The 27,801-nt window shown below is 40.8% G+C and overlaps 1 protein-coding gene across 1 annotated transcript; it reads right to left on the minus strand.

Moving 5' to 3' along the window:
* Positions 1-262: 262 nt before the first annotated feature.
* clcn1b (chloride channel, voltage-sensitive 1b) lies at positions 263-27,801 on the minus strand. Its single transcript, XM_072394050.1, has 23 exons — positions 27,661-27,801; positions 16,709-16,922; positions 15,200-15,331; positions 14,916-15,044; positions 14,605-14,738; positions 14,149-14,226; positions 11,569-11,647; positions 9,260-9,385; positions 8,137-8,221; positions 7,947-8,048; positions 7,421-7,505; positions 6,087-6,242; positions 5,915-5,984; positions 5,714-5,824; positions 5,102-5,315; positions 4,887-5,020; positions 4,488-4,666; positions 4,318-4,402; positions 4,144-4,226; positions 3,837-3,881; positions 3,605-3,709; positions 2,247-2,333; positions 263-1,989 (listed from the first exon to the last, which is right to left on the minus strand). Exons 1-23 carry the CDS (start codon positions 27,709-27,711, stop codon positions 1,525-1,527), a joined length of 2,949 nt encoding a protein of 982 aa, XP_072250151.1. The 5' UTR covers positions 27,712-27,801; the 3' UTR covers positions 263-1,524.

Below are 27,801 nucleotides of genomic sequence, written 5' to 3' on the forward strand. Positions count from 1 at the left end.
GATCTTGGAAAATCTTTGTGGTCTTTGCCTGGTAAAGACTCTTTACAGTTCACAACCTTCTCCAGTCTGACGAGATAGTTTTAGTCTCACAAAACTATCCACTGTTCATGCTATGATACACTTCCACAAACACGTACAGTGAAACTCAGACCTTAAATAGATCTTCTTCAAACTGATCTTAGAGGTCCACACACTCTCACCTCCCAGATAGATGTAATAATGGATCATTGTCCTAAATGAATAAATGATCAAGTATACTCCATGCGTTTAATTTGTTTAATTGGAGCTGTATTTTCTTTTACATGAAAATGTGTTTGATGCAGAAATATGGTCAATTCTGAAGGGTGCACAAACTTTAAAGCATCATGGTATTTTTCTCTTCTGTGTTAATTAGAAGCAGTGGAACAAATATCAAAAGCATCAATGACTCAGTATAAAAATACCCTACAAACTACCTTCATCAGCGAAACTTACTCATAGTATAAAGTATCAATCATGCAAAGTTGCACTTTACTTTTATTAACGGCTTATATTAATAATACATACACCTTATTTGAAATATTGTTACGGAGGCATTACATGGTAGCTGTATTTAAAGCCATCAAAGTGACTAATTGTTACAACTTAATACACTTTTGGGTAGTTAAAGCTTCACCTGTGCGTTTAAAGTTGACTGTTTTGTGGAAATTTTATTTGAAATGGAGAAACCAGAGCTCTGAAATAACTATTTAAGAGTAAAAACTGCAATATTCAGTTTCAAAATACAATGAAGCATAAAGAAACATAAAGTAGTATAAAAATGCCAGGACTTCACGACTGTACAGAAGTGCAAGACTCCATTAGATAAGAATAACTTACCACCAATGATCATTTGTGAATTTTGTCAAAGTAACACATTAAGATGTGAACTTTAAACAATTCAAATAAGTTTGTGGACAATTTTAGATTTTATTATTCTTAAAAATTACAAATTGCTTATAGTGATTTAAACATATTTACCGTACAGGAAAGATAAGTTGAATAGAAATTAAAATCAACCTCAATCAGTAAACTTTAAATGTGTGATCTCTTTGACCTTTAGGCCAGGTTAATTAACTTTGTATGAATATATTATTTCAGTATCGTACAGGTCATTGCTTTCGGTTATTAGTAGCTCGCCTGTTCTTCGTGAAATCAACAGATATTGATAAAGACAGTGATGAGCTACATTCAACACTGGCTACACTCGGACGGAGGTGGAACATCAGTGATATGTGGGACTGAACATGGTTATCTGCAGTTAATAAAACACAGAAAGGCACCTGAGATTTAAAAGAGTGACAAAGTGAGACTGTTGTGAGAGTAGAAAAAAAACTATCCTGTACTACAAGTTTCAAGAGCTTTGTGTGCACCAGCTCGTCCTGCTCGTTGAGAGCTTAATGTCTGTGAGGCCCGTCTCCATCACCCACACTGAAGCTCTGTCTCTGGGCCAAACAAGAGAAATCAAAACCAGGGCAAAGTCTTTCTTCTTGAAACCCACTCCGTCTAAATAGGCTCATCTGACTCCTCGCTCTCCCTCTCCTCCTGCAGGGAGGACAGCGTGAGGACAGGGCTGGTGTGTGAAACAGGGGAGGTGGGAGGTGAAGGTGAGACAGGGGAGGAGGTGGAGGGGGATGCTGCGTCCTGAGCAGCGCCCTCAGCTCCTCTTGCAGAGGTGGAGCAGCCATTTGTGCTTCCCATGCTGCTGGGTGAGGAGGGAGCCGTATCAGACTCGGAAACTCCTCTGAAAGAGGGCACCTTCCCTCGGGAATCCTCCCTGGACTCCTTCCTCACCAGCTCCCCATCCCTTCTGCTCCCCTCCCCCCACAGGTCTCTGTCCCGCGTGGGCGAGGAAGCGGTGGATGAGGAAGGCTGGTGCTTCTTTGTTTTCCGGCTGGCATCTCTGAAGCTGGCCAGAGGGGGACGAAGCCTCACCCCGCTGCGAGTTGAGCCCTCTATAGCCTTCTGCAACTGTTACAAGTTAGAAAACAAGGTTCAAACATATGCAGAGGCAAATCACAAAGCAAAAAAACACATGAAAGCGACAATATGCGATCAGAAAAGTGAACATCCAAGGAGATGAGTTGGGAGGAATATTGATGGAATAGCAGCATGAATCAGAGCACAACAACTGCACACAAAGTGAGATCATCACAGCTCAGTCATGCCACATTACAAGATCAAACCAAGAGAGGTGACAAAAAAACATGCAGACAAAGAGACTTTACCTCTTTCAGTGCCACAACACCCACCAGCTTCCCAATGCTGGTGACATAGGCGTGACTGAGACCCAGCAGGGAGAACAGAGTGTGGGTCTGAGTAATGAGACAGAGGAGAACATGATGCAGTCAGTGTTAAATGCGATGTACTGTGACAGCATTCTGCTTGCATGACTGCATTTGTAAACAATTTCTCTTTAAGAGGAAATATAGAATAAGACAGTGCTACATTGCTGAGGCATAATATGTAGGATTCAAGTCTTTGTAATTTAACAGACGGAAACAAAATGCAGTAAGCTAAAGGATAAAATTCTCAGTGTCCAGTCCTCAGTGATTGCCACCATTTACAGAAAAACAAAATGCTATACATATATACATATATGTATAGCATTTTGTATATATACAAACATATTTATATTTTTATACATATATGTATACATAGGAGCACTCCAGTAATTTATTAATGTATTTTCACAAACAATAAAAGGAAAAAAAACCAAAGCAGACATAAATCTTACAAAGCTGGACATGATATAAACAACTGGAGAGCTACACTATAAAACAGAAACCAGAGGAAAACAAGCTCCTACAGAGTAAAACATAATAAAGATGTCAAGATGGGAAAAATGGTAAAGGAAAAAACAAGGTATTTGAAGAGAACATATTACATAAAATCCACTTTCTCATTGTATTTCATATCACTTTCTAGGGGTCCCAATGGTGTCTACAACATAAATCTGCAAAATATAGTCCAGGCCTGGATCGTGCTCAACAGAGAACAAAAATGCCAAAAGAAAAAAAAAGTATAAAACCTGCTCTTTGTCGAAGGAATATTTCAGTTATTTTAAAGTTGTAATGTGTGAGGCTTGCAGTAAACAGCAGTCAGGATTAAACTGCATCCTATTAGCTGCAATGTTATTCTACAGGGAAGATTGAATTAACAATTGACGTGATTTTTATTTGCTAAATGTACAACTCATTTCAGCTTGGTATAATGACTGAAAAAAGACTCAATAACCTGTTCAAAGCAACCAAGATCTGCCTGCTAGCCCCTCAAAGTTCATGTATCAAAAACACATTCCAGGAGGTTATGTGCTGGACTGTTACTGGGTCGGGATCAGTGACTCCCTAAACTCTCACAGCATGTGATGGTTCCCTACCAATATTCTAAAATGTATTTGTAACACATCGGTTTATTTATTGACTAAAGAAATAAGATTTGATGTAGTTTAACATGCTGAGATGGTTTAAGGATCCTGGAATGGACCGTGGCAAAAAAAATTTGAAATACAGCTGTGTATGAATCGGACTGTCTGTGCAGGGTCTTTGCGTGTGATGACACATCATCAGTTTGATGCTCCAGTCACCTTGTGCAGAGACGTTCTTTCCACCAGCTGAAATGGGGACGGATCTATGCGTATCTGCTCCATATCGACTGGTTTGTCCAGCTCTGCCTCTTCCCAGGCTTTGATCTGCATAAGCCAATCACAAGGCAGAGAGACAGACTCAGTTAAGATGAATTTTCTAATCACTGATTAGGACACTGGTTTGTTAGCTCATTGTTGACTGTGTGGATGGTGAATCCGTGTTGTGTAATACCTCCTCTGGGGCCATGGTATCAGTCAGCGGAGGCAGCGTGGCTTCCTGTAGACAAAAGGGGTAAAAACAGAAATAATGGGCCAGTTTCAACTCCTATACAGAAAATAAGATGCCCCCAGGTGGTTTTAAAGCATTAACTAATGATGTCAGCTCAGTTATGCACGCATCATGTTATGCTCCTCCCATTACGTTAGCACAGTTGGCTCATGCTGCCATTCACTGCCAACTTGACAGCAGATCAATGATGCACCGCTCCTTTGAGCTCTTCGCCTCACAGGGATTTGTGTGTGAGGTTGATCTTGAGTACCTGAGTTTCAGTCTGGCCTGATGAAGATGTTGAGGAGAAGAGTCTCTGAAGAGTCCTCCTGACAGAAGGCAGCTTGCGTTTGTCTGACAACATGGTACAGCAGCACATGTCAGAGAAGAAAGACTGATATCTGATGGGTTAACCTGAGGTGATGTGCAGTGGAAGTGCTGTTACCTGAGCCTGTGTGATTGGTGGAGGGCTCCTGGGGCTTTGGGGATGGGATGGGCCCATTACATTCCTCTTGCACAGGAGTGGCAGTCTGAGGGTTACAACACAGGCGATGAATGCATGGTAAATATCAAAGGCAAATGAGATTAAATTAAACCTTAAGGTGGGTCTTCCACCTTGTCCACGTTCTCTTCTCCCTCCTCATCCACAAAGGTGAAAGACTCCCAGCTGACTTTGGAGCCCTGACCGGGTGAACTCTGACCTCTTTCAAAGACTCGCCTTTCTGGTGAGAGCCACCAGTCGAAGACAGCTTGAAGCTCTGTCCTCTCAATCGAGCCGAGTAGAATCATGGATTCTGCAGGTTATTAAAAGTATAGCTTAGCATTTAGATATATTTTCATACTAATTGCTGTAAGAAAGGAGTTAGCCTCAGCATTGAGCCTGGAAAATGATCAAAGAATTAGGTTAAGTTTTATGTGGTCTCTTCAATAAATTGTTCTAATCCTTTAACTTTAAGCCTTTCAAAGGAAAGAAAGACACATCCAGAACCAATGTGATGATGTAGGTCATCCTACCTTTAGAGTCGACCAGCGGGATGGTTTTTAGGGTTGTTGTCTCGAGCAGGTGATTCAATTCCCGAAAGGTGGATTGAGAAGACAAGAATTTCACTTTGCGCACCATGATGTCCTCCACAAAGATGTTATATTTGCTGGAAATGCAGTAACACAACTATAAATACTATTTTTCCTTCAAAATGAGCTGAACAGAAAAACAAAAGAAAGGTTTTTACCTGATGTGCCCGAGTGCCAGCTCAGGCAGGTAAGGCAGCTTCTTCACCTGGATGATGGAGTCGTAGAGAGAAGGCTGCAGACCCTGGGCCACCATGTTGGCAAGGATGACTGCCACCATCATGGGTAAAATGTGCGAGATCTGACCAGTCAGCTCGAAGCAGATTACTGCCGTGGAAACGGTATGTGTGACGGCGCCCGTCATCGCTGCCGCACCTGGCAGAAAGCGGAGGGGAGGATGTAGAGTACAAGCTGAAGGTGTAGTTCCTCTGTATTATCATTCATTTGTAAGATTCTTGTGGATCAAACAATAAGTTCATTTGGCCCTAAAAAAAATCACTATGAAAAAATCACATATGTAAATCACTCTTAAAGTTCCCTTCCGGTTACATCTTAAAGTATCTGAAAAGAACATCGAGACTGTACCCAGAGGACACTACTGCCTTTGTTCAAAGTCTGATCCAGAAAGCATTTAGCTTAGGAGAAACGACAGCAGATCTTTAAATACATACACAAGTGTAAAATCATTCATAAATGTTTGGTAAAATGCGAGAGTTCAAAGTCATTAACTGAAAGTGTTTTTTTAGATCATAGCTGAAGGTTAAGAGACTGACCAATGACAGCGTAGCCCCCCGGCAGGATGCGATAGACTATCCCATCAAACATTATTCCATTTGGGAAAAGAGTGGCCATGATCTCCCCGACCAGGCGACCGAAAGCAGCTCCTTGAGCAGAAAGATAAGGCATGCTGGTAAAGACAAACTGAACTGTTGCTCAGCAGGAGATACTGCATTCGCAATACAAAATCCTCTTACCTAATATGAACACTGGCATAAAGGCGCCCGAGGGGATGGGCATTGTGGTGGAAACTGCTGACATCCAGAACTGCAACACAAAAACAGGATCAAGGTAGGATCGAGCCCAGTGGGTTTTCATGATATTTCTTTCCAACATCTACTGTGCGCAATAAGAGGGAGGGCGAGATACCTTCATGACAAAGAAGAGGAGGAGGATGACGAAGACGCTGACATGGGGATGAAGCCATGCGGAGGAGCGCCCGAGGCCTGGAGGAGGGGGGTATCCTGAGATTTTAGTCCAGGTGAAATTATCGAAGAGAGAGTTGATACACTCTCTGGGCATCAGCTGCCAGAGGGAACATATGTGTGAACGACACATTTTGTTGTTGGATCAGGATGAGAGAGTCAGTGAGGGTAAAATACATACATCCCTTCCCATCTAAATAGATAAAGACTAGAGAAAAAAAAGGATCACACTGAAATACATTCATTTACATGCAGTAAAGTGTATATAAATAGCCTAAATGCAAAGAGGGTTGCAGTACAGGAAGCAAAAACAGCTGTAGAGATTCGAATCTAATGAGACATTATCAATAACAAAATGGAAGCAACAATTTCTAAAAGCTTCGATTTCCACACTTTCAATTGTTGTCCAATATAAACTGGACATTTTTTAGCATAAATTCAAACTGAAGCATCAGGAATCACAGATGAGCCTATATGAAAATCATTATGTTCTGCATTATTCTGTTGGTCTTTTTCAGTCTGTATAATCGTTGATAGAGAGCTGAGAGACTGGAAACCCCAGCATTTGAGTGAAAAAGCTGAAAAGTGTTTTTATTTTTAAGCATCTGAAAATGGAAATTTATACCACATTAGCTCAGAGAGATGGTCTTCAAATTAAAATATTACATAAGTGTAAGGATAGCTCTCATAAGCGGTTCATTTAATGACTCAGTCTACTCTGCTGATATAAAAAAATGCATTCCAGTAACACTGTTGGATGTTCAGTTTGAAGAGGGGATCTGAACCAATGCAACAGAACCAGAAAGGTTGTTTGTATGTCTTTGACAGATGCAAAAAAAAGTGGATTTTTAGAGTCTCCGTCTGTTTTTCATCACTTTAACGTGTTGACTAACCACAGCGTATTGGGCTCTAAGAACCTCCAAATACAGATGACCTACGCCCAACATTGCGCTTCAACACCACCTCTGCAGACACACAGATGAGGCTGGTTGCTGCTCTCCTAAACATACCACTCATGCTACATTTTAAAATGTCGGAGACAAAAAACCCTTGACCCTACTTTTTAAAGAACTTCCCTACACCCGTAAACAGACTTTTCTCAAAAAATAAAAAATAAAAATCAGTGAAGTCAACTTATAAGCTACTATGTGACAAAACCATACAATCCAACCTCAGTCACCTCCATTTATTCATTTATCTTTTTTAACAAAACTCTAGAAATAGTAATGAACACACATACAAAAGAAATCAGTGAGCATGAGATTGATTCGGTCTCACCTCTGCGGCCATAAATTGTCCAAAACCGGGAGGAAATGTGATGGTGGCGATGATGAGCGTCACTGCACCTGGATAGATCAAACGACTGGGCGTGCACACGAACACAGACATAAACACATTAAGAGGAACAGTGTTCTTTCAGAAACCTACAACATTGCTTGCAATATAAATAAGTGTCAGCACTGATTGTATGGCTCTCTTGGTACTGCAGCTCTCCTCATCCAAATGGTAAAGACTAATGTTCCCTGACTGTTGAGTCTCAGAGGATAAGTGAATCCCCCCATTGAGCGAATAACTGTCTGAAAGGTTGTTAAGGCTCTGCTGCTGTTCTGGCCAGTGTTGTGAGACTGATGAGTTTGGAGAGTGGAGCTGAGAAACATTAAGAGGAATTGGATTTAAATGCACAAATGGTTTCAGTTCCAGGGAACAGTGCCTGCTACCAGAATCACTGCAAGTCAAGAAACGAGACCCACATCAATGTGTGTGTGTGTGTGTGTGTGTGTGTGCATGTGAGTTGGGATCTTACTGTTTGGTTAGAAAGCGTGTGAGAGCCGTCGGTCTTCTCATGAAGAGAACCACCTGTCTGTTCAGGTAAACAAAGAACGCTCCCAGGAAGCCACATGAGATCCTAAAACATGAGTAAAGAGTTTACAGAGAACAAGCTCATCTTACGACAACAGGCAATGGCTGATAAATGGAGTCACAAATACCCTCACCCTATTATTGCAAATGCAGGCAGCTCCTGCAGGTCAAAGGGGAAATCCATCCGGAAGTTAGTTTTGAACAGAGCCGTGATCGTGACTGAGACAGGAGGAGAAAAAGAATTTAGCAAAGAAACCCATTAACATCAGACCCATTTTTCTCAGTCTCTTTTCAGTTTGAGTTGTACTCATTTGCACAAGAAAAAGAAGACTTTTCCTCTATAACCCTGATTCCAGAAAAGTTGGGACGCTGTTTAAAATGTAAAGAAAAACAGAAAGCAGTGATCTACAAATCTCATAAACCTACATTTTGTTCACAACAGAACACAGAAAACTACAATGGTTATAAAAGCAAAGATTAGAGGAAACATTAGACATGTAGACTCAAACTTCTTTACACCTATGAGCCAAAACATTAAAATCCCTCATGTCTCGTGACATGTCAGTCTGTGGATGAGACCCTTTGTGATGCATCCTGTGGAAAGTCGAGTGGGTTGGGATCCGGGATGTTTGGAGGTTGCAGTGTGACAGGATGCATTCACTGTTCTGCTGGTGGTGGGAGGCTTGATCTGCATCAATGTTTAGGTGGGCGCTATGTGTCAAAGTAACATTTAAATGAACGCCAGCACCTCGAAAACACTCAGCAGAGCATTGTAGTTCAACAATATGATCAGCAATATTCATTTCAACTGCCAGGGGTTTTTATCTTGTGGCTGATCAGTGTAGAAAAGGGGGAACATATTGGAAAATCTTTAATGTAAACTCTGAGAAGTTGATGTTTGCCAACTGAACTCAGCTTATTGAAGATGTTTGGGTGGATTAAAGAGTAAAAATCGATAAGGTTTGTCTCTTTGGCTTTTATCTGGTACAAAAATCTACATGTCACTTTATCAATATACCAAGTTTTTTTAACTGCATATTCTAGAAATATATGCAGTATTTGGATAATATGAATATAAAGAGCTCTGTACATTGCTGCTGAATTGGTTTCATACTGTAAGTGATGACTTGAAACATTTCTGGTTTATCTAAAGAAGTAAATATTACTTTGCTGTCATTTTCAGCAATTTTTAATGAAATGCAAGCTCAGCTGTCTTTGGCGGCTCGTGTGTGTGTGTGTGTTGAATGTGTTTCTCACCAGCATCTTTGTTCCAAACAGAGAGCACCCTGAATATGAAGGCGCTGAATGTGGCAGCAAAGTATCCCCGCCAGTAATTCCTCACAGCAAAGTAAGTAGACGTGACCTCAATACTGAATAGCACCCCTGGTGATGGTGGAAAGAGAGGAGAGGGAGGAGAGGAAAGACAGAGGGAGAGAAGGGATTACAGGGAGGAGGAAAAATGAGGATGGACAGAGAAAAAAGGGAGAAAAAGGGAGAGGAAGGTGAAAGAGGGCAGAGATTAGTTAAAAAAGCTGAAAGAGTCCAACGACCCTTGAAGCTGAAGGTATAATTATACACAACAGGAGAACCGCAGGGAGGGAACACACACTCAAACACAAGTAAATAATGTTGTCTTTCTCTAAAACACACAACAGCATAATCAGAATGTGAAGCAATAAAATAAACATCTGACATTTTTTTTGTCAGAAAAACAAAGGCATCTGAACAGAAGACAAGGAGGAAAATGTATCTAAAGACTAAAAATATTTCAGCAGTTAAATCTAGAATATACAAGGTTTTTAATATTTTGTGACCTAAGTACTGCGATGAGTCTTTGGCATTCAGATTCTTATCCACCATCAGCAAGATGTATGATTAGTCAAACAAGATTAAACCTGCAGCCAGAGTCACAAAAACAGTCATTAAGAAGAGCAAGATGGAGTCCCGCAGCAGACTCTGCATAATGAGGAGCGTTTGTGTTAAAGATTAATTGAATGAAAGCAACTAATGATTATTTGCATTACTTATCAATCAACAGACAGCTGTTCTTTCAATTAACTGAGATATTTAGCTATGTGAAGTTTAAAAAAGACATTGAAAGATTCCTTGAAGCTGACCTCTTGAAAGTCCTTGTTTAGTCTCACAAACAGCCCAAATGTCAAAGTGTGTAAGACGCAAAGCCAAACAATCACAACAAACTTTCACATCCAAGAGAAGGTGATTACAGAATAAACGGCACCTCTAATCATGGAATAACTAAATCAAATAATCTGAACCAATTGGCTCACTTCTGCGCTGCAGAGGGTGATTTGTTCGAGTTGCAGTGTTGATCTTTGTTGTTGTTGCTGTGGGGCTGTGTCTTTTTAATCTGACTCATCACTACACTACAGCAGATGAGGCAGCACACAACTGTTTCTGAATGATGTAAGTTGGCTGCTTGACAAAAGCTCTTGGTCTCTGTGGGAGAATAAATCTGAAGAGGCCTGAGCTTGTGAAATAAAAACAAAGCCTTTCTGTGTGCTGTAATTACATTATGAAGGTAAAACGTATTATTTGATGACTGATTTGATGTTTTTACATGTTAATCTTTGCGTGCATATCCAATGATACTGGCGTCAACTGGGTGACAGGTATTCGATCCGATCTGACTTTCGTCTTTCTGGTGCTGATCTGAAGTAAATGTTTCAGGACTAAATCTTTATCTGCAGGGATATTACGTGTCAAGTCAACCAGACGTTTTCACTCACAGGCTAATTTCTTATTTCAGACTACTTCTACTACTACAGAAAATGAATGCAGGTGATAAATTGGGGAAATTTCAGGCTCAGTTATGGGTTGGAACGTTATCCTATTGATCTGTTTTATCTTCCCTTAGCTGAATAGATTTCCTTTCACATTTTCCAACGTAGCTAAAATTTTTTTTTTCTAGGGTGTAAGGTGACGACTGGAATGTATGTGCAAGCAGATAATAAGTGTTTTTTGACATCAATTCATTTTCTGAAATAGAAAATCTACATATCTTAAATTAAGATACTCATATGGTATAATGTGCTCCTTGTGGTTGAAATGCGCTCTTTTTAATATTTTCATTCTGGAGACACCTGTACAGGTTGAATTAAACCACCTGCAGCCTTAAACCTGTACAGAGGAAGATCTATAAAAAAAAAATCTTTAATTCTTTTGGAGCAGTGAATTTTTTTAATTTGAAAAAAGAAATACATTATACATACATTATTATTTTATTGCCTGTCCCCAGAATTGTAAACCTGACCTCTGTAAAAGGGTGTGACCCTCCCAAGGTTCTAAAATTAGGCTGAACTGACACGAACGACCCTTTCAACATCCTACATTTCTTTAACCATCTTTTTTTTTTCCCATTTAACAAAGAGTGTTAAAAATTGTTTAAGAACGTGCATGCAAACAATTTGCTGATGTTCACAGTTGGTTACGACATGCTGTGCAGCCAACACATTTCAGGTGGAACTCAAAGAGTGCAACTTAATCGCAGTATTGATCCAATACAGGAGGATGTTTAGAAGAGAGGCAGCATGCAAGTTGTACAGTACCTCCAAGTGGAGTGCCGAAACAGCATCCCACCCCCACGGCACAGCCAACAGTCAGTATGTCTGTGTAACCATAAGGGTTCTACTGACACAGAAAACAGAGAGGAAGAGGAAAAAACAGGGGGCAGGTGAAGGGGTGAGACAGGGAATGAGGGATGAAAAGAACGTGAGGTTGAGAGTGATGGTGGTGGGGGAGGAGTGGGGTAAAGGTGACACGGAACAAGACCGTGAGAGTGAGTTGGAGAAAGAGGGAACAAAAGATCAGGGTGGAGAGGACAGGGGGAAGAATTGACAGTGAGGACGCAAAATGGATTAAAGTGAATAAATAATGCTCATTGGAGTGGGATAAAAAGTGACAAGAACACATCAATACAAGAGGATATAAAGCAGAGGATGCACATGCCGATAGGAGTTTTAGAACTCAGAAGAAACAATTGAGCAAACAGGAAACAAACCAAGTAGTCACATCGTCTTGACACATGGAGACAGATCCCTGCAACTGATAGCAGAACAAAAACTGAAGGTAGCAGACATGAAACACTGATCAATACTGACCTTAAATTACAAGATTCAGTGTATGATTTTAAGTTGAGCTACAGGAGAGAAGAACAATGTGTGTTTTCTGATCTTTGATCAATTCATTAAAACCTCACAGGGACTCCAGGATGATTATATGATACCTGACTTCATAAGCATGTTGTTGTTTGGGGCTAATTTGTGGATTTTCTGAGTGATTGTGAGGGTCTGCTTAATCTAAACTTTGACTTTTCTCTTTTACATTCAGGCATATATTCAAATGTACCTTTAAAAACACAAGACTGGACAATATTGATTATGCAAGTACCTGAAAAGTTGTTTTTTTATTTTTTTTTATTCTGTCATGTTTGTCTTGACCTTCCTCTTGTTAAACAGTTACACACATTGTTCTTTTTTTTTTTCTTAATCTTGTATGGGCAAATAAAAAAAAGCAAAGCAGCTGTTCTTGCTGTCGGAAGACCAGCATAATGTGCTCTAAGCTCTGTCTGCAAACATTGAGTCCAGAATCCAGAATTGTATTTACAAGCGAGAGAAAAGGCAAAACAAACAGACTTTTCACAGAAAAATCTTTCAAAAATCTTATAATTCAAGGTGCAGTGTTGTAACTGAATAAAAAAGTTGAAATAATACATTTATTCAGTGTTATTTATCACCTATAATGCTGCACACTGGTCTAAGGTCAGATTTAAGCTCCACACATTGTTCTATGAGGAGGACAAAGCTGACCAGAGACCTGCGTCTGTTCAAGCACGGCAGGACTTGCCTCCTATAGGGGCAGCGAAACAGGTGGCCACTCCTACGGCACACGCACACACCAACAGGTCCTGGTTATGGGTGCCATTCTGGGGTTGTGGGTAAAGGGTGGAGACGGATGGGGGACATAGGCAAGCAGGAATGAGTGAGGAAGTCAAATGGGAGGTGGGTAGACATGGAGAGGTAGAGCGGTGAAAGAGGGAAACAGGGACATGGGAGGTCACTGTTAATACACATGCCAGATATAATGGTCACACTATTAATACAGTGAGACACAAACACAGACGAGGTGTGATGGAGAGATCAAAACAAAGAAACAAGAGAAACCGGGAGGGTAGCACGTGAGCTGTGCAGGAGAAAGACGGACAGGGAAACAGTCACAGGGTTCCCACTTTCTTCAGCATTAAAGACATGTCAGTGAATGTCTGGGACTCAAAGATCCCAGAGAGACTTGTTTGTTATTCAAGATCTCGTCAAGTAAAAAGGAGATGATGAAAAGGTCGAAGAAAATTTCTCTTTAGTCAACAGTGATACTTTTAGCTTACGGCTAAAGTCAGCGTGCTAACCTGTCTACTTTAGAGTCAACTGAAACGTTCGCTGTCTTTCACAAATATTTTCAACCAGTGACAGAAACCAAATGCCGACGCAAACACCGTGATTTGAAATCTCAGTCTACAGCTGTTTGTGTGATGTTCAGTCATCTTCAAGAGCAAAAAAACCCAGTAAACTGTGCCCTATTAACATGCTCATATATAGCGAGAATAATATCAACAATATCAATGTTATTTAGACCACTGTAGTTTCAGTGTTAATACCTGATCTTATTTCAACTCAAAAGACATCTTACCTCCCTTGTTTCTATCACCTAAAATAAATTTACAACGCCTAAATTCTAACTTATAATGTTGAAAGTTTTATTTTCAAGTGGGTGATATCTCCCGTTGCTGGACTAAATGATGGTTCTGTTACTTTGCTTTGCTAACGTCACTTACGGTCGAGAGAAGTTAAACTAAAGTTTCAGCACAGATATCAACCAATTAAATGAAGTGACCAATGACATGTATGATGACTAGAAATCCATATGCCAGGTATGAACGCCATTGAGCTTTTATCCCAAATTGGACAAACAGACTTTTAATGCCAGCGGGAACCCTGAAACTACAACAAAGACAACAATAAAGCGACTCAAATCAGAAAAACTGCATTTGTCATCTGCATTAGCATTTTCACTGCACTCAGTAAAGAGACAAATGTTAGGATTAATGTATTCTTTTGGTCAGGGCTTCGGCTTACCTCATAGACTCCAGAGAAGATTGACATGAATCGACTCAGCACTGCCGCACAGATACTGGCAATGTGGACAAAAGGACCCTGGAGGTGATGGGAGGATATTACTGACACTGATGAGCAGCATGTAACGTTATCCACACAGACTACTGCCTGTAAAACAAAGAGTCTAAACTGGGCCATGCTGTATCAGAACACATAAATCACTGAGTAATTGCTGGATGTGACAGTTGCCCTGCTACTGTAATGGGGAAAATGAATGTACTCCTTTGCTGGACTTGAATAATCTGCCTCAGTCCCGTGAGATGAGGGACTGAGGAAAAACATGACAGAAGATGATTTATTACACTATGGGCTTGAATAAAAGAGCAGATAGAGTGATGGAGAACAAAATGACACAAAGATGGTGGTGATGGCAGATGAATGGATGTGACAGAGCAAGATAAACCGTAAAAAGTTTACCTCTTTGCCCACTGGCATCCCACTGCCCAGGCCAGCAGTCAGGCCAATGACTTTAGCTACGAAAGCTTTGAGGGTCAGATACTCCTTCAGGACTACACCTCTTAGGATTGTTTTTAGCTCTGGGATACCAGAACCTGTGAAAAGGTAGAGAAAAGACAGAGGAGGGGATGAATTATCTGGAAAAAAGCATGGTGTCTTCAGCAAAAACAAAACAAACAAAAAAAAACAGATGTTATAATGCTGCTGTTTCACAAGTGATGACAATATAATAATAGAGGATGACAGAGGCTGACAAGAAATGGAGAGCTAACCAATGGCTTGTGGGGAAACAAGGTGACAGAAGAGCGAGGCGAACACGACGAGGATCGTGGGATATGTAACCCAGGCAAGGTACTGCAGTGCCACATTGCCCTTAAGCTCCCCATGTATCCATTTGTAAGCTGAAAAACAGAAATACAACAGAAACAAGAAAAAACAGGATAGAATGACACCCATAAGGATTAGCAGAGTAATTCACTGCAGCAGAAAATAAATTCCTGTGTTATCAAACGTCAGATTTGACAGCAGTAAACTTTGTGAGTTTAACTAGTGTTACCTTGCAGGCTCTTGGCGCTGGTGTAGTCCATACTCCAGCTGACCAGAGCCATAGTCAGCCCCAGAAGAACCAAAAAAATCCAGTCCTCCCCCAACTTTGTCACAATGTACCGGCGCACACGAGCCAAACAATCTGGGTCAGAGATATAAAACTAATGATTCACAGTGTATTTATCTCCTGATTACTAAAGGTCAATTATTGTAAAAGGGCCCAAGAGGGATTTACCCATTGTGATCAAGGCTGAACTGGAAGTAAATCAATTAAACTCAAAGAATTAGGAAGAAAACATGAAAACATTAATGTCTGGTCAAAAGTAACAGTATTTGACTCCCCAATTGATTTACCTCCGGAAAGCTGAGGCACTCTGATAAAAATCAGTGCAGCTGAGTGAAATATCCTGATTTGTTTATAATATCAAACAAACCCAAAAACCCTGGGTTGCCTACTGTTTTCATTTGTAAAAGCTGAGTTAAGATGTCTTTTATGGCAGAATTACCCTGCAATGTAATGCGATACGAATCTTAAACAAAATGTTAGTTTTCAAGAATAAGTTCTGGACAAAATAGACGTTACACCACAATCCAAAACCACACCAACAGGGTCAGAGGGGTGAGTCTGACAAAGAGCCAACAGATGCACAAATTAAGGTCAGGTTCACGTTTGATAGTGCAGATGTTCACAATATTGTCTCTGACATCCTTCCAATAAGAACAAAGTGTGCTCATTCTTTATTTGTGCTCAACTTTCAAGGGTTTGTTTGCCATTTGGTTAGTTGGTGGTTCAATCCCTGACCTCCCGAGGCCGCATATTGAAGTGTCCATGAGCAAAACACTGGACCCCACATTGCCTCTAATGCGTTCACTTCAGTGTGAATTTGATTGTATGATTAAAAAAGTATTGTAAAGGCTAAACACTGTATAGACTTCTAGGGGCTGTATGAATGTTTGTGTATGAATAGGTGGATGTGGCTGGTAGTGAGAGGCACTGTCAGTTATTTATAAGACTAGAAAAGTGCTTTATAAAGTCCATTTATTATTCCCCACAACGTTTTTAGGCAGTAATTTAAGACGAGGACAAAAGCTTTGAAAACTGTATTCAGACCTTATGGTAGGTAATGGAAAAATAGCTGAAATGAATAAAAACTATATATATGTATGTGTGGCTGAGGAGCACGAGGGTACTCTTAATCTCAGTGGGCTTAAAATGTCACTGCCTTGATTCCTGGTGGTGTTAAAACACTGTATCATAATTCATGAGCTTATCATGTTGCATGTAAAATCATAACGTGCACAGTATCCAGAAACTGAAGCCATCAGATATATAAATGCTCTCTCTCTGCAGAGCTTTCTTACAAAGAAAAACTGGATGAAAAAAAAGCGGATTGCTCATAAAAAGCTGAGACTGTACAGCAGAAGCTGCCATCAAAGCTGCTTTTTTTATATAGAGAATATTCTGTGTGAAGCACCTGAATGTCTCTAATCTGACTGTAGATTTTCTTGTTTTGCTCACCTTGGCATTTGGAGTACGGGCGAGGCTTCTTTGTAGAAGAGGTATGACTTTGATGTGACTCCAAGGTCACAGCGTGATGATGATGCCGCCGGCTGTGGCCTCTGCGGCCTGACGTGCTCTCCCCTGCTTGTTTTCTCCATTGTCTCTCTGTCAGCAGACGGGCCGCCTCCCGTCGGGCAAAGTTTCCCAGTTGCTCCCTGTACTCTCCGTACAGCTGTACGGGGAAAATACTGACAATCAGTAAGAAACAAAAAGCACCAAGTCAAGAAATCATGTTTTTTGGTATTGTAGTCAAGCAAAAAAACAGAAGAGAGACTGAAGAGAAGCGATGAGAGGACAGAGAGGCACGAGGAGAAATAAATTTGACAACCAAGACTTAGCAGTAGGATAAAACTAGATCCTGAGGAGAGAGTCTTGAGATAACAAGAAAGAGATGGAAATGTGCGGCGTGTGTGTAAGAGATACACACCAACCTGAATACCCTGAGAGACAGAAATAGAAAAAACGGGCATAGAGAACGGAAAAACCCCTCCCTGAGTGGTGGAAGAGGCTGGAGAAGAGCCAGAGGAGGAGATCCTTTAGAAGAGGACATTCCACATCTTCCCCTTCCGACTATGTGCTCGCTTTACACTTACAGTCACAGAAACACACACGCACACACACGCTGCCAAACACACAAGCACTCAGTCAGAAAACACGACACCTCGTGATCAGTTTGCGCCGCACTCTTTAAAACCACAGAAGCTGTAAAAGACTGCATATCCCGGAGCAGCTACGAGGTGCAACTGAAACCTACAGATCACATGCATCCCAGCACACAAACTAAATCACAAGGAGAGCTGGCTGCCACGCATTTCAGTCTCATGTTCACACAGGAAAGCAGAGCTGACACATCCAACCAGGAGGCCCTGCAGGATGAAGGCTCCGATACCAGCACATAATTATCTCCTGAACTCATGAAGTAAAGGTGCAGCAACAATCTGCAACCTCATCTGCTGTGAAAAAGCTTCAGCGTTTACCGACTGACAGGACGAGTCAGAGCAAGTTGTTTTTTGGAGAGATTTACTTTAGTCAAATGGCACAAAGTAAAACAACAGCTTCACATAACCAGTCTACTGTTATCCATGACTCAATACGTCCACATGACAATGTGACTAATATAGAAGTTTATAATTAATACATGAATGTTCCGCATAGCAGGTGGCCACACAGTTACTGCTGAAGGCCTTTGAAAACCTTCGATGCCTCTAAATCGTCTAGTGGGTTATTTTAAATCCTGTTAGACAATATGAACCACAAACTGTTATTCAAAACAATGTTACACTGCTAACAACTTTACACTTTCACACTCTAAATGCCTCCAGCTAACCACAAGGAAGTGATTTACACAAAGAGAAGCAAACCACTGTTCTAGTTTTACTTATTTTGTACTTTGTATTATCCTTAAATAATGTTTTTTGGGGGGTTTTAGCTCAGTTTGAATCCAAAATAATTGTTCTCGATCACTTTCTGGAATAGAAAATGACTTGATTACTTCATTTCTAGGAAGTCAAACAAATGTCAGCATGTTTTTTTAGCAAAATTGTGTGACAGAAATCGGTTGTCTTGTCTTTGTTCTTCATGTACACATGCAAATAGGATAGTATGTGCATGTGTATAATGCAATCAATCAAAAATGGCATCTCTTTTTGCAGCTTTCCAGTCGGAATCAGTTCCACATAAAGGCACGCGGTTCACATCCGAGTAGTGACTAATGAGTTTAGACTTGCAGTGAACAAAACACTTTTAACAAAAGTGCAAAGTATTACTTCAGGTACTGCAAATCAAATCTAAGACAAAATTCTGCCCTTTAATCTGCTTCAGAGAAACATTTCACAAAAAAGTCCTTCGAATGAAGAACAGGACTGCTTCAAGTGAAGATAAGAAGGTTTACACTCTTGCAATTGAACCACAATCCTCCTCCATCTTTGTACTTTTTAACTATCTTTGTGAGTGTCTGAAAATTAACAGAGCAACAATGGGAAAAAAAACAGTAATGTATAAAAAAAAATGGTAGAGAAAGATGTATTTTAGCCCCATTCAAAACAAATTAGAGTTAAAAAAATAAATAAATCACCCTCTGACCAGATGGAGCCTTTGGTCCTCATGTCTTTACCTGTTCTTCATCAGCTGTCTTTTGCATGATGTGGCAGCAGCTCTGTCGCTGTTCGGTCTCCTGTTCAACACTGCAGACTATCTCGCTGCACTACACATTAACACCAGAGTACTAATCCATCAACATCATCAAACAGCCACTGGCACCAGGCACCATCAAAACCAGGGGCAGAAACAACAGGAACATCTGAACTGTTCACAGAGATCGAAAGAAAGGTTGCTTAAACATTTTACCAAAGACAGCTGTTAATCAACAGTATCCTCTCTTCTCTGTTGTGTAGAAGGATTGAACTAATAGTTTTACATACATGTTGCATAGCATTTATTTTGCAGTGACACCAGAGTCAGAGGATCCTGCGTTTGAACCTGCTAAAGAACGAGCATCTCTACTTGTGGAGTAGAGACAAATCAACACAATGCAGTGTTTTATCTAGAATCAGTTTCACGCATTTCAATTAAAAAGAGACTGATGCAGAAGCCAAAAAGCCGTCTCAACAAGACCGCTGGAGTCAAAGCTGGAGCCACTGACGTCAGTGGCAACAGGAGGAGAATCTGGAAGATATTATTATTGTTTTATTAATCAAAACCAGTTACATAAGTGGCAGTGATGCACCTACAAGGTGTTCATCAAACACAAGAAACGCTCTCATGACAGGCTCTCAAACCTGTCACAATGCAAACAGGCACCAAAAGCCACCTGACACTGGTACTGTCATCATGGTAAGAAGGCCGTAGTTTTAGTCTTGTGTGGGACTAATGTCGTCAGGGATAAGCTTCAGCTATAGTGATCCCTCCATTGCAGGGATGTCCACATCCGAGCCTCGAGAGCCGCTGTCCTGCAGGTTTTAGATGTTTCCCTGCTTCAACACAATGCATCATTAGCAGGCTTGTGCAGAACTTAACAATCTTTTGAAGAGATCCATTTCATCTGAATCAGGTGTGTTGAAGCAGGGAAACAGCGGCCCTGCTCTATTGGATAAGATGGCACGGACGATGAATCACTTCTTTAGAAGTCAGAGCAGTTAACCAAATAGAGTTTATTCACTTTGATAAAAGAAGTTCTAATTACTATTCTAAATGGCAAAAAGAATACACTCCACTTGATCCTAAAAAGTGCAAAAAATCTGGTGCCTACATCACCCACAATGCAACTCGACCACCAAAACTTTAAAGTAGCTGTGGTTAATGTAGCTTTAGGCAGAGTCTTTGGAGGTCTGATAAGATTCCTTCTTTCAAACTCGACAACTCAATTTTTAAAATGGTCTCACAGCATCTACTTAACCGCCTTTATTCTGAACACTTCAGGAGGTTCATTTCCAGCTTAGAGCCACAAAAGGCTTTGTAAGACTTTGTTTTCACATATACAGCGTGTAATACTCTCCCAAAGCCTTTAACAGACCTGATGTGAGAAATCCTTTGCTTATTTTCAACCTCTTTCTCTTCTGTTTATCGTATTTTACATGCACCCATTTACATATCAGACAGTTTTTAAGGCTTGACATACAACTTGCAAATAGCAGCTTAATAATAAAGAACACGTCACAAGAAATTCAAAGATTATGGTCACACTGGAAACCCTTAATTGAACTGAATTCTGTACCGTATTCAAAAACACAGCATCGCTTTTGTTTGGCAGCTCCTGTGACATATTTTCAGACCTGAAACAGTTGATTCAAAGTTGCTCTAAAATTTTGAGGATGTCATCATGGACTCTTGAATCATGATGAACATTTTACATTTGTGTGTCAATTCAACTGGACTGTGACTCTATATTATTGAAAACATGACCCTGAGTGTTAAAAAGGAAACAACTGAAGCAGAGTGACAGCGTGAGAAGGCCACTGGAAGCTGCGATTCTTTCACGTCAGGACACTTTGCTTTTTTCATCTGTCAACCTTGTGTATACATCATGTCACCATGCAACCTTGTATACCCTTTACACACACTGAACCACACAAGGATCTAAACTGGCATCAGCGGTTGGCGTTTCCTCAACTTTCTCACGCTTTTGAACATTGCTGCTGTTGTTGTTTAGCTCCAAGAATGTGGGTTGACCTTGGCACTCTCTGTCCATAAAAAAAAGATATAAAACAGCCTCTTGTCGCTCCTCTTTCTCCCCTACTCACACTCATATACCTTCAATAAAATCCCCCCTTCCTGATAGCTCTTATTATGTCTCGGCACATTTCTCCCTTTAATCTCTCCATGGACACATGAAAGTAGTCAGGCATTACTGCACAGCTCAGACACTTGTACCTCTCATTAATAGCTTCTAGAGAGAAGTCTTGTAAGAACTCAAGCTTCTTTGGTCGTGCTTATTGCAAGCCTCATAGGTGGAGGAAAATGGAGAAATGTAAGCCATCCCTCCCCGGGCTTTGTTAGGAATAAAAAGCCTGTGGGTAAATTATGCCTGTGAGCTGTCAGGAGCTGTGAACACAGTCGTAGATCTGACCCTTACCGAGCCAGCTTGTAAAAAAGGCGATATGTACTGTGAAACACAAGAAAGTCTCGAAATCTTGAAAATAAACAAATACGGAAACAGGTTGTAGAGTGGAGGAGAGTGAGAGCTTCAGCCACAGCGAGCGCTGCTAATAAATTCAGAGGTTTAAGGGCAGCCTGACATTGAGAGTTAATTAAAAAAATAACAGCACATTCCTGAATCCCTCACGAAGGAGAGCTGCATATTCATAAATGGCTGCGTGTGTTTGTGTGGGTTGTTCAGTGGGAAGGGTTTGTGTTTGTGTTTGTAAGCGTGCGAAATGAAAATGTGTGTGTGTGTGTGGTTGGACTTTACAACAATATAGCCCTGTCCTGTGGCACAAGGTTAATGATAAAATCTGACCCACTCACTGATGGACAGATCAGGAGATTAACCCCCACTGCGCGCACACACACACACACACACACACACACAAATTCCACACCAGCACGTCTCCATATGCAAACACTAATTAACCAGCATAACAATTCCACATCTCATCCAAACGCTGTTCAAGCTGTCACGTTCTAATTAAGGAGAGTCGATGCAGCTAAAAGATAAAAACAAACAAAACCATGTCTTACATAGAAGTCTACAGTGCAACTTAACGGTTATACGGGGGTATTCAACCCCCCTGAAGCCTAGTTTACATGTAATAATCAAAAAGGGACTTTAATTTCAGGTCTACAGGAGTGAGACAAGACAAAGCCAAGATGTAAGTTATCCTGTAATTAAAGCCGAGATTACGGAAGCCCTGAAAGGCAACTCAAAAAGATCTGATTTTTATTGTCCGTTTTCTGACAAAGTCTGACCAAATTAATTTTTTTCTCCCAACTCAATGACTTGTGAGCAGGTGAAAAAAGTCTTTTACTCTCCAGTCTGTTTTTTGCTTTTGCCAAATGAAAAGATAAATCCAACTGACTTTTGCCAGGATGGCTTTTGTTCCAACTCTCCAAAAAACCTTTTATTTTGTTAATCTTCTGTCACAGAAACAATAATGATATTTAGAATTAGAATACTTCAGAGGTTAGAAAGCTGATCCCTGCTATGCCTTTCTGGGCTTCCATACTAAAGTGCACCACTATAAGAAAAAAAAAAAAACAGTGTGAACTTTTAACAACACTTCCATACACCACATAGTGACACTTACCAGAAACTGATCTATATTCAAAACTGTCTCAAAAGTGTTGATGCGCTCCCTCATCTTTTCAGCCCGTTCCTGCCTGTAAGTCTCCGCTCACTTTCTTGCTTGACTCCAATGTACAGTAATTCCCTCTCTGGATATCTGTGTCTTATATTTGTCCTTTCCTGTCATGCCGGTGTGACAGAAACAAACCCTACCTGCTTCCATACAGTATAGACTTCAGTGACTGACAGGTATAGTCAGAGCTGTGAATACATGCACACACACACACACACACACACAAATGAAGGGGAAAGCACCAGAGGTTAATACAGGCACTTAGGTTGACAATAAATTGTCAGCAGCTCTTAATTCAGTCGGGAGGCCGATCCAGCAGAGTCCTGTGGCGGGATCATGAATGATACCAGGAAGGCAGGACACAAGTTCAGGTATGAAAATAATACCTGCTGACTGAGAGGGGAGCATAACCATATTATCACTGCGTGGGACAGTGTGAACAATACTATACTGTCCTGTCAGTGCCTCGAACAGCGATGACATGCTTCACTAAAGCAACCAACTGAGGGACTGATGATAATAACGGTAGCAATAATAGTAATAACAATCATAAAAGGCTTTATTGGTTTAAGACTTTTTTTTAAAACAAGTTCAGAAAGCGCTTAGTTTACATTCATGAAAATACATACATTCCAAAACACAGGAAGTAAAAACAGGTGCAATAGGTGCATTGCCACCACCTATTTGACTGAGTTAATAAAAGAGCTTTGGAGGATGAAACAGAGGTGGCTTGTCTTGTTCTAAGTGGAAGATTATTCCACTGGACGGGAGCTCTACCACCCTCTGTTTCCGGCCCTGCCCTGGGGACAGTAAGCAGCTGGTCTGCAGATCTGAGAGCACGAGCAGGGGGATAAGAGTTAAAAAGGACGATGATGTAGGACTGAGCATGGCCAGTCTGTGACTTCAAAGCAAGCAAGTGGATCACTGTCCGTCATGATCCAGCTGTGGTCAAGTGTTTTGAGGGTCCATAGGGGACCAGAGAGATGGTTATTTTTTTTATTCCAACGAGCATGTTGTTTGCATTTCTTGTAAAGATTCACAGCAAGCCTCAGTCGGTTTAGTGAACCTAAGCACTTCCTCCAACTTTGGGTGTGTTGGTGCTGGAACTTTGTCTCCATGGGTTCTGATTTATGGAGTGTTATTGTCAGTTTGTAATCACTATTGTTGAGGTGTATTTCAGTTCCTTTAACTTCATCAATGACCCCTTCAGAGAAAGAAGGAACACATAATAATAATGGTCATAGTAATAAAGGAAGGATGGTGACATGTAACAAAGGGTTTCAGTCTGGCTTAAACCAGTACGTTATTTCCTCAGGCCAGCCCCTAATATTTGCAGTTTGACTTCTTAAAAGTACAATTGCATCTCCTTGTATTGTTGAGAAAGACTGTTTTTTTTGTTGAACTTGGCAAATGTAAACTAAATTTGAAAGCGACACATACAGAAATGTTTTCCATAAGAAATAATTATGAATTTAATCATTTTAACTTCTGTTTTTAATATTTTTGGGGCAGAAAAGTACCAGGATATCACTTCAGGTGTTCATTCTGAGTCACCAGCACGGACAAACTGACTGTACTCCGTCGTTATATTGGCCCTGTTCTCCAAAAGTAGCATTGATCAATAGTAATCTTAGTTTACAGGATAAGTATTTCATTTGTTTTCTTCCCCCAGACTTCAATAAAGGAACCGTACATTTGAAACCTGACTTTTTCAACGCCACAAATAGTTTCTTATAGTTTCTTTCCAAGTTCTCACCTGCGCCTGAACTCTCCTGGCAGCCTTTCGCCTTTCTCCCCCACTCAAACTTTCCCTCTCACCACCCCTTGTCCTCATCCATCTAAGCCCCCACCCTTGAGGTGAAACCTTACTCGTCGATAATTTTAGCAGCAGTGTGACCCAATGTTCACTGACACACTTCTCCACACTTCTCCCATTCTCTCTCTCTCAACGCCGTTTGTCCCTTTTTCAGCCCATTTGTCCCAGGGGGCTTTGCTGTGCAGACAGATGGAGCGCTTTAACCTTTACACAAAACAATGACAAGTTATTGACACCGTTTTACAACGCGGCAATTCATCTCAAAGCCACTGATGTTATGGCTAATGGTTTCATTATTACATTATAACTACATCTATAATTGAAAAAACATCCAGTGACAGCAATATGGTATGAAGTTTAATGGCTTAATTGTCTACATCCCCGTCGTTCCAGAGAGCGAGACATTTGGCAGGTGATCATGATCCACTTTAGCAGCCTGTAACATTTGAGACTTATGAGATCTATTTCGCCGCTCGTCTCCTCACACAACCTGGTTTTTTAACCACATCCCTCATAAAAACTGTAACACACAACTGGCTGTATCGATGCAGGTACAAACATACAGCCTGTGTGTGTGTGTGTGTGTGTGTGTGTGTGTGTGAGTGCACTCCAGACAGACACACACACAGCTTCCTGTTCTCACCATCCTGCTGGAGTGTGTCAGAGTCACATGAGTCCACAGAGGGAGCTTCCTCTTTGTCAAGGTCAAGGGTCAACAACAGTTGTGGCACTTGGAGGATAACGCAACTGTACAAGCTCAGCACGCATTAATTTGGTGATTTGCGGGTCAGAGGACATCAAAATTGAGCTGAAACTGGCTGAAAGGGAACTTTTTATAAGCGCTTGTATTATATAGTATTTTGGACTGGATACGCCGTGATGCTCCATGTTGGAAATCCCTCATTTCAGGGTAAATTCCCCCTCATTTAACACGTTTTCTCTGTCAACAAATATAGAATTAAGAAGCAATTACAGGGAAAGGAAGGGCTAAATTTTCACACACTCAAAAGCAAGTTTGTTGTGACTCTTCGCAACAACATTCAGACGAGAGAGAGATGCTGCATCGTGGACCAGGTGAAGCACACAGAGCCACTTCAACTGGTGAACTTCAAAATGATGAAATACAAAGAATTTCAGGTGGAACCTGTCTGTGCATAGCAGGTGAGCTTCAGTGTGCAATAATTAAAATCATGAAGATTCAAAACATATAAGAAAATATAAAACCATAAAATAATTTACTTCAAACTGGCTTCGAATTAAGCTTCTTCTTTAATTCTATTTCCCTTGTTAATTATTATAAACCATACTGGTCTTTACGCACAGTCTAGCAAAAGAAAAAAGAGAAGCACTGTTTCAATAAGCTTGTCCAATGTCACACGGGTAATTTTCATCCTGCATTATTATCTTGTGCTGATGATGGGACATCCCAAAGATTCTCAATTCTCAAGTCTCATGCTCCCTGAACCGTTCTTTCACAATTTAGGCCTGAAGATTTCTGGCATTTTCTACCAAGTTGTCCTGGAATGCAGTCGTGCCAACAGGAAAGAAAAGAAACAGTTGATGGAAAACCTGGTCGTTCAGTATATTCAGGTAGTCTGCTGACCAAGACCTGCTCAACTGAAGCTACCCCAAACCATCTGTTTGGTGAAATCCATGAGGTGACTTTTTTGGCCAGGCAGTGAAGGACATCATCTAAAACTGTTTAGTACAGATGAAGCACTCATCTAACTCTATCTTGTTTATTTTTACTTCCTTTTTATTTGTTCCTTTTGTACTTCTTGTTAAAACAGCGTCACTTTTCCGCAGTTGCTCATCACTCAACCATCACTTAAACCTCTAATATAAAGTCTGATCCTTAAACATGCTTTCAAAGCTCCACATTCTTCAATGTGAAGCTGGTCCTTACTAAAAAGTCAAATCCAGTTACGTAAAAGCAATTGAAATGGCAGTTGCTCGTGAAAAAAAGTTTCTGAAGGACTTTCAACTTTTTCTTAAATCAAATTCAACCAACTTTTACCCAGTAAAAATCACAGTCGTCCACCATTCACTCACAGCAACGGTGTGAATCTGAGAGCCAACCTGAAAATACACACAGCCAACACCTGCGCCTGATCAATAAATGAATTACATATCAGGACAATCTATTAACAGCTCTACACATGAACTCCTGAAATCCTCAGAGGATCTTGTTTCCTGTCTCTCGCACACAGACGACACAGAAGCTTTCACACCTGAGAGATGTGTGGCTTTGCAGGGACGTTAAGCTTGTAAACAGTTTGATTGAGATTTCATATTTATATCTGACCTGTCGCCATTCAAGAGGCTCATGGCGGGTCAGGGATTTGCTTTGGGAAATGGTCCATCGTCTCGAAGAGGAGGGGAAAGTATCAAAACTCTTTGTTATTTACAATTACATACACCTCCCCCGAAGCTATTCCTGCCTTGATTGCTCATTATCACGTCTAATAACACACAATCAACTCTGCAGAAAACAACAGTTTGCTGCCTCTCGCAGTAATGGGTTTGGATAAAAATGCAAAAATAAAAAGTCAATGTTGTTAAATGGTTCGAGACGCGTCAAATTGCTTCTGGGAGAATCACTCCTGATGAGCTTTTAAACAGATGACATGGTGACATGACTTCATTTCAGCATGTATATCTAACCTGTCTGCTCAGGTTCCCTGTATATAGGTATTTATAACCACCAACACATAAAAAAAAGAGATGACTTTACAAGGCTGCAGCTTGAGTGGCACAAAGAACACATGTACAAAGGTAAGAGACCAAGCAAAAGCTTGATTTCTGAAAGCCAAATAATCAAATTCCTGTTTACTGAGTTTGCATTTATCGCCTTCACACAGCATTTTGCGACGTGGGCGGTGTAAAACTCTGCCGACTGTTAATGTGTTCGAGAGCTGCTGAACTTGAGATGAAGTTGCAGAAATCTTTCTCAAAAAAAAAAAACTCAGCAGAAGAAGAGAGCGGCGATGAGGAGCACCAATTGACAGTTGGGCACGAGGAGCAGTTGGTGTGATGTAACAGAGAAACAAGAACGACGAAGCAAAAGGATGCAGCAGCGAGACAAAAAAAAAAAGTGACCGGGAACTAACTGTGGAGGAAGAGAAAGCAAAAGCTCGACTGAAACTATGACTAGAGTGAAGAATGACAGGAGAAGATTTAGTGACAGGTAAATAGATAAAGTAGGTGTAGTGGCAGAGCATGAGGAGAAAGTCAACAGTTTTTAAAAGACAGACAGGACAGCAAACAGCCAGGCTGGTATAGGTAGACTGGGAAAGACCTACCAGGGTCTGCTGGTATCTCAGAGCCTTCCTTTGCGACGCATCTGCAGCCATTGACACTCTGTCACTGATCCAAAAATAACCTTGCTGGACACCCCAGCATTTCCAATGGCGTTGGCAAAACCATACGCACACACGTACGCA

Source organism: Leuresthes tenuis, unplaced genomic scaffold (assembly GCF_036924035.1).
Source record: "Leuresthes tenuis unplaced genomic scaffold, fLeuTen1.0.hap1 SCAF_10, whole genome shotgun sequence".
Classification (NCBI taxonomy): Eukaryota; Metazoa; Chordata; class Actinopteri; order Atheriniformes; family Atherinopsidae; genus Leuresthes; species Leuresthes tenuis.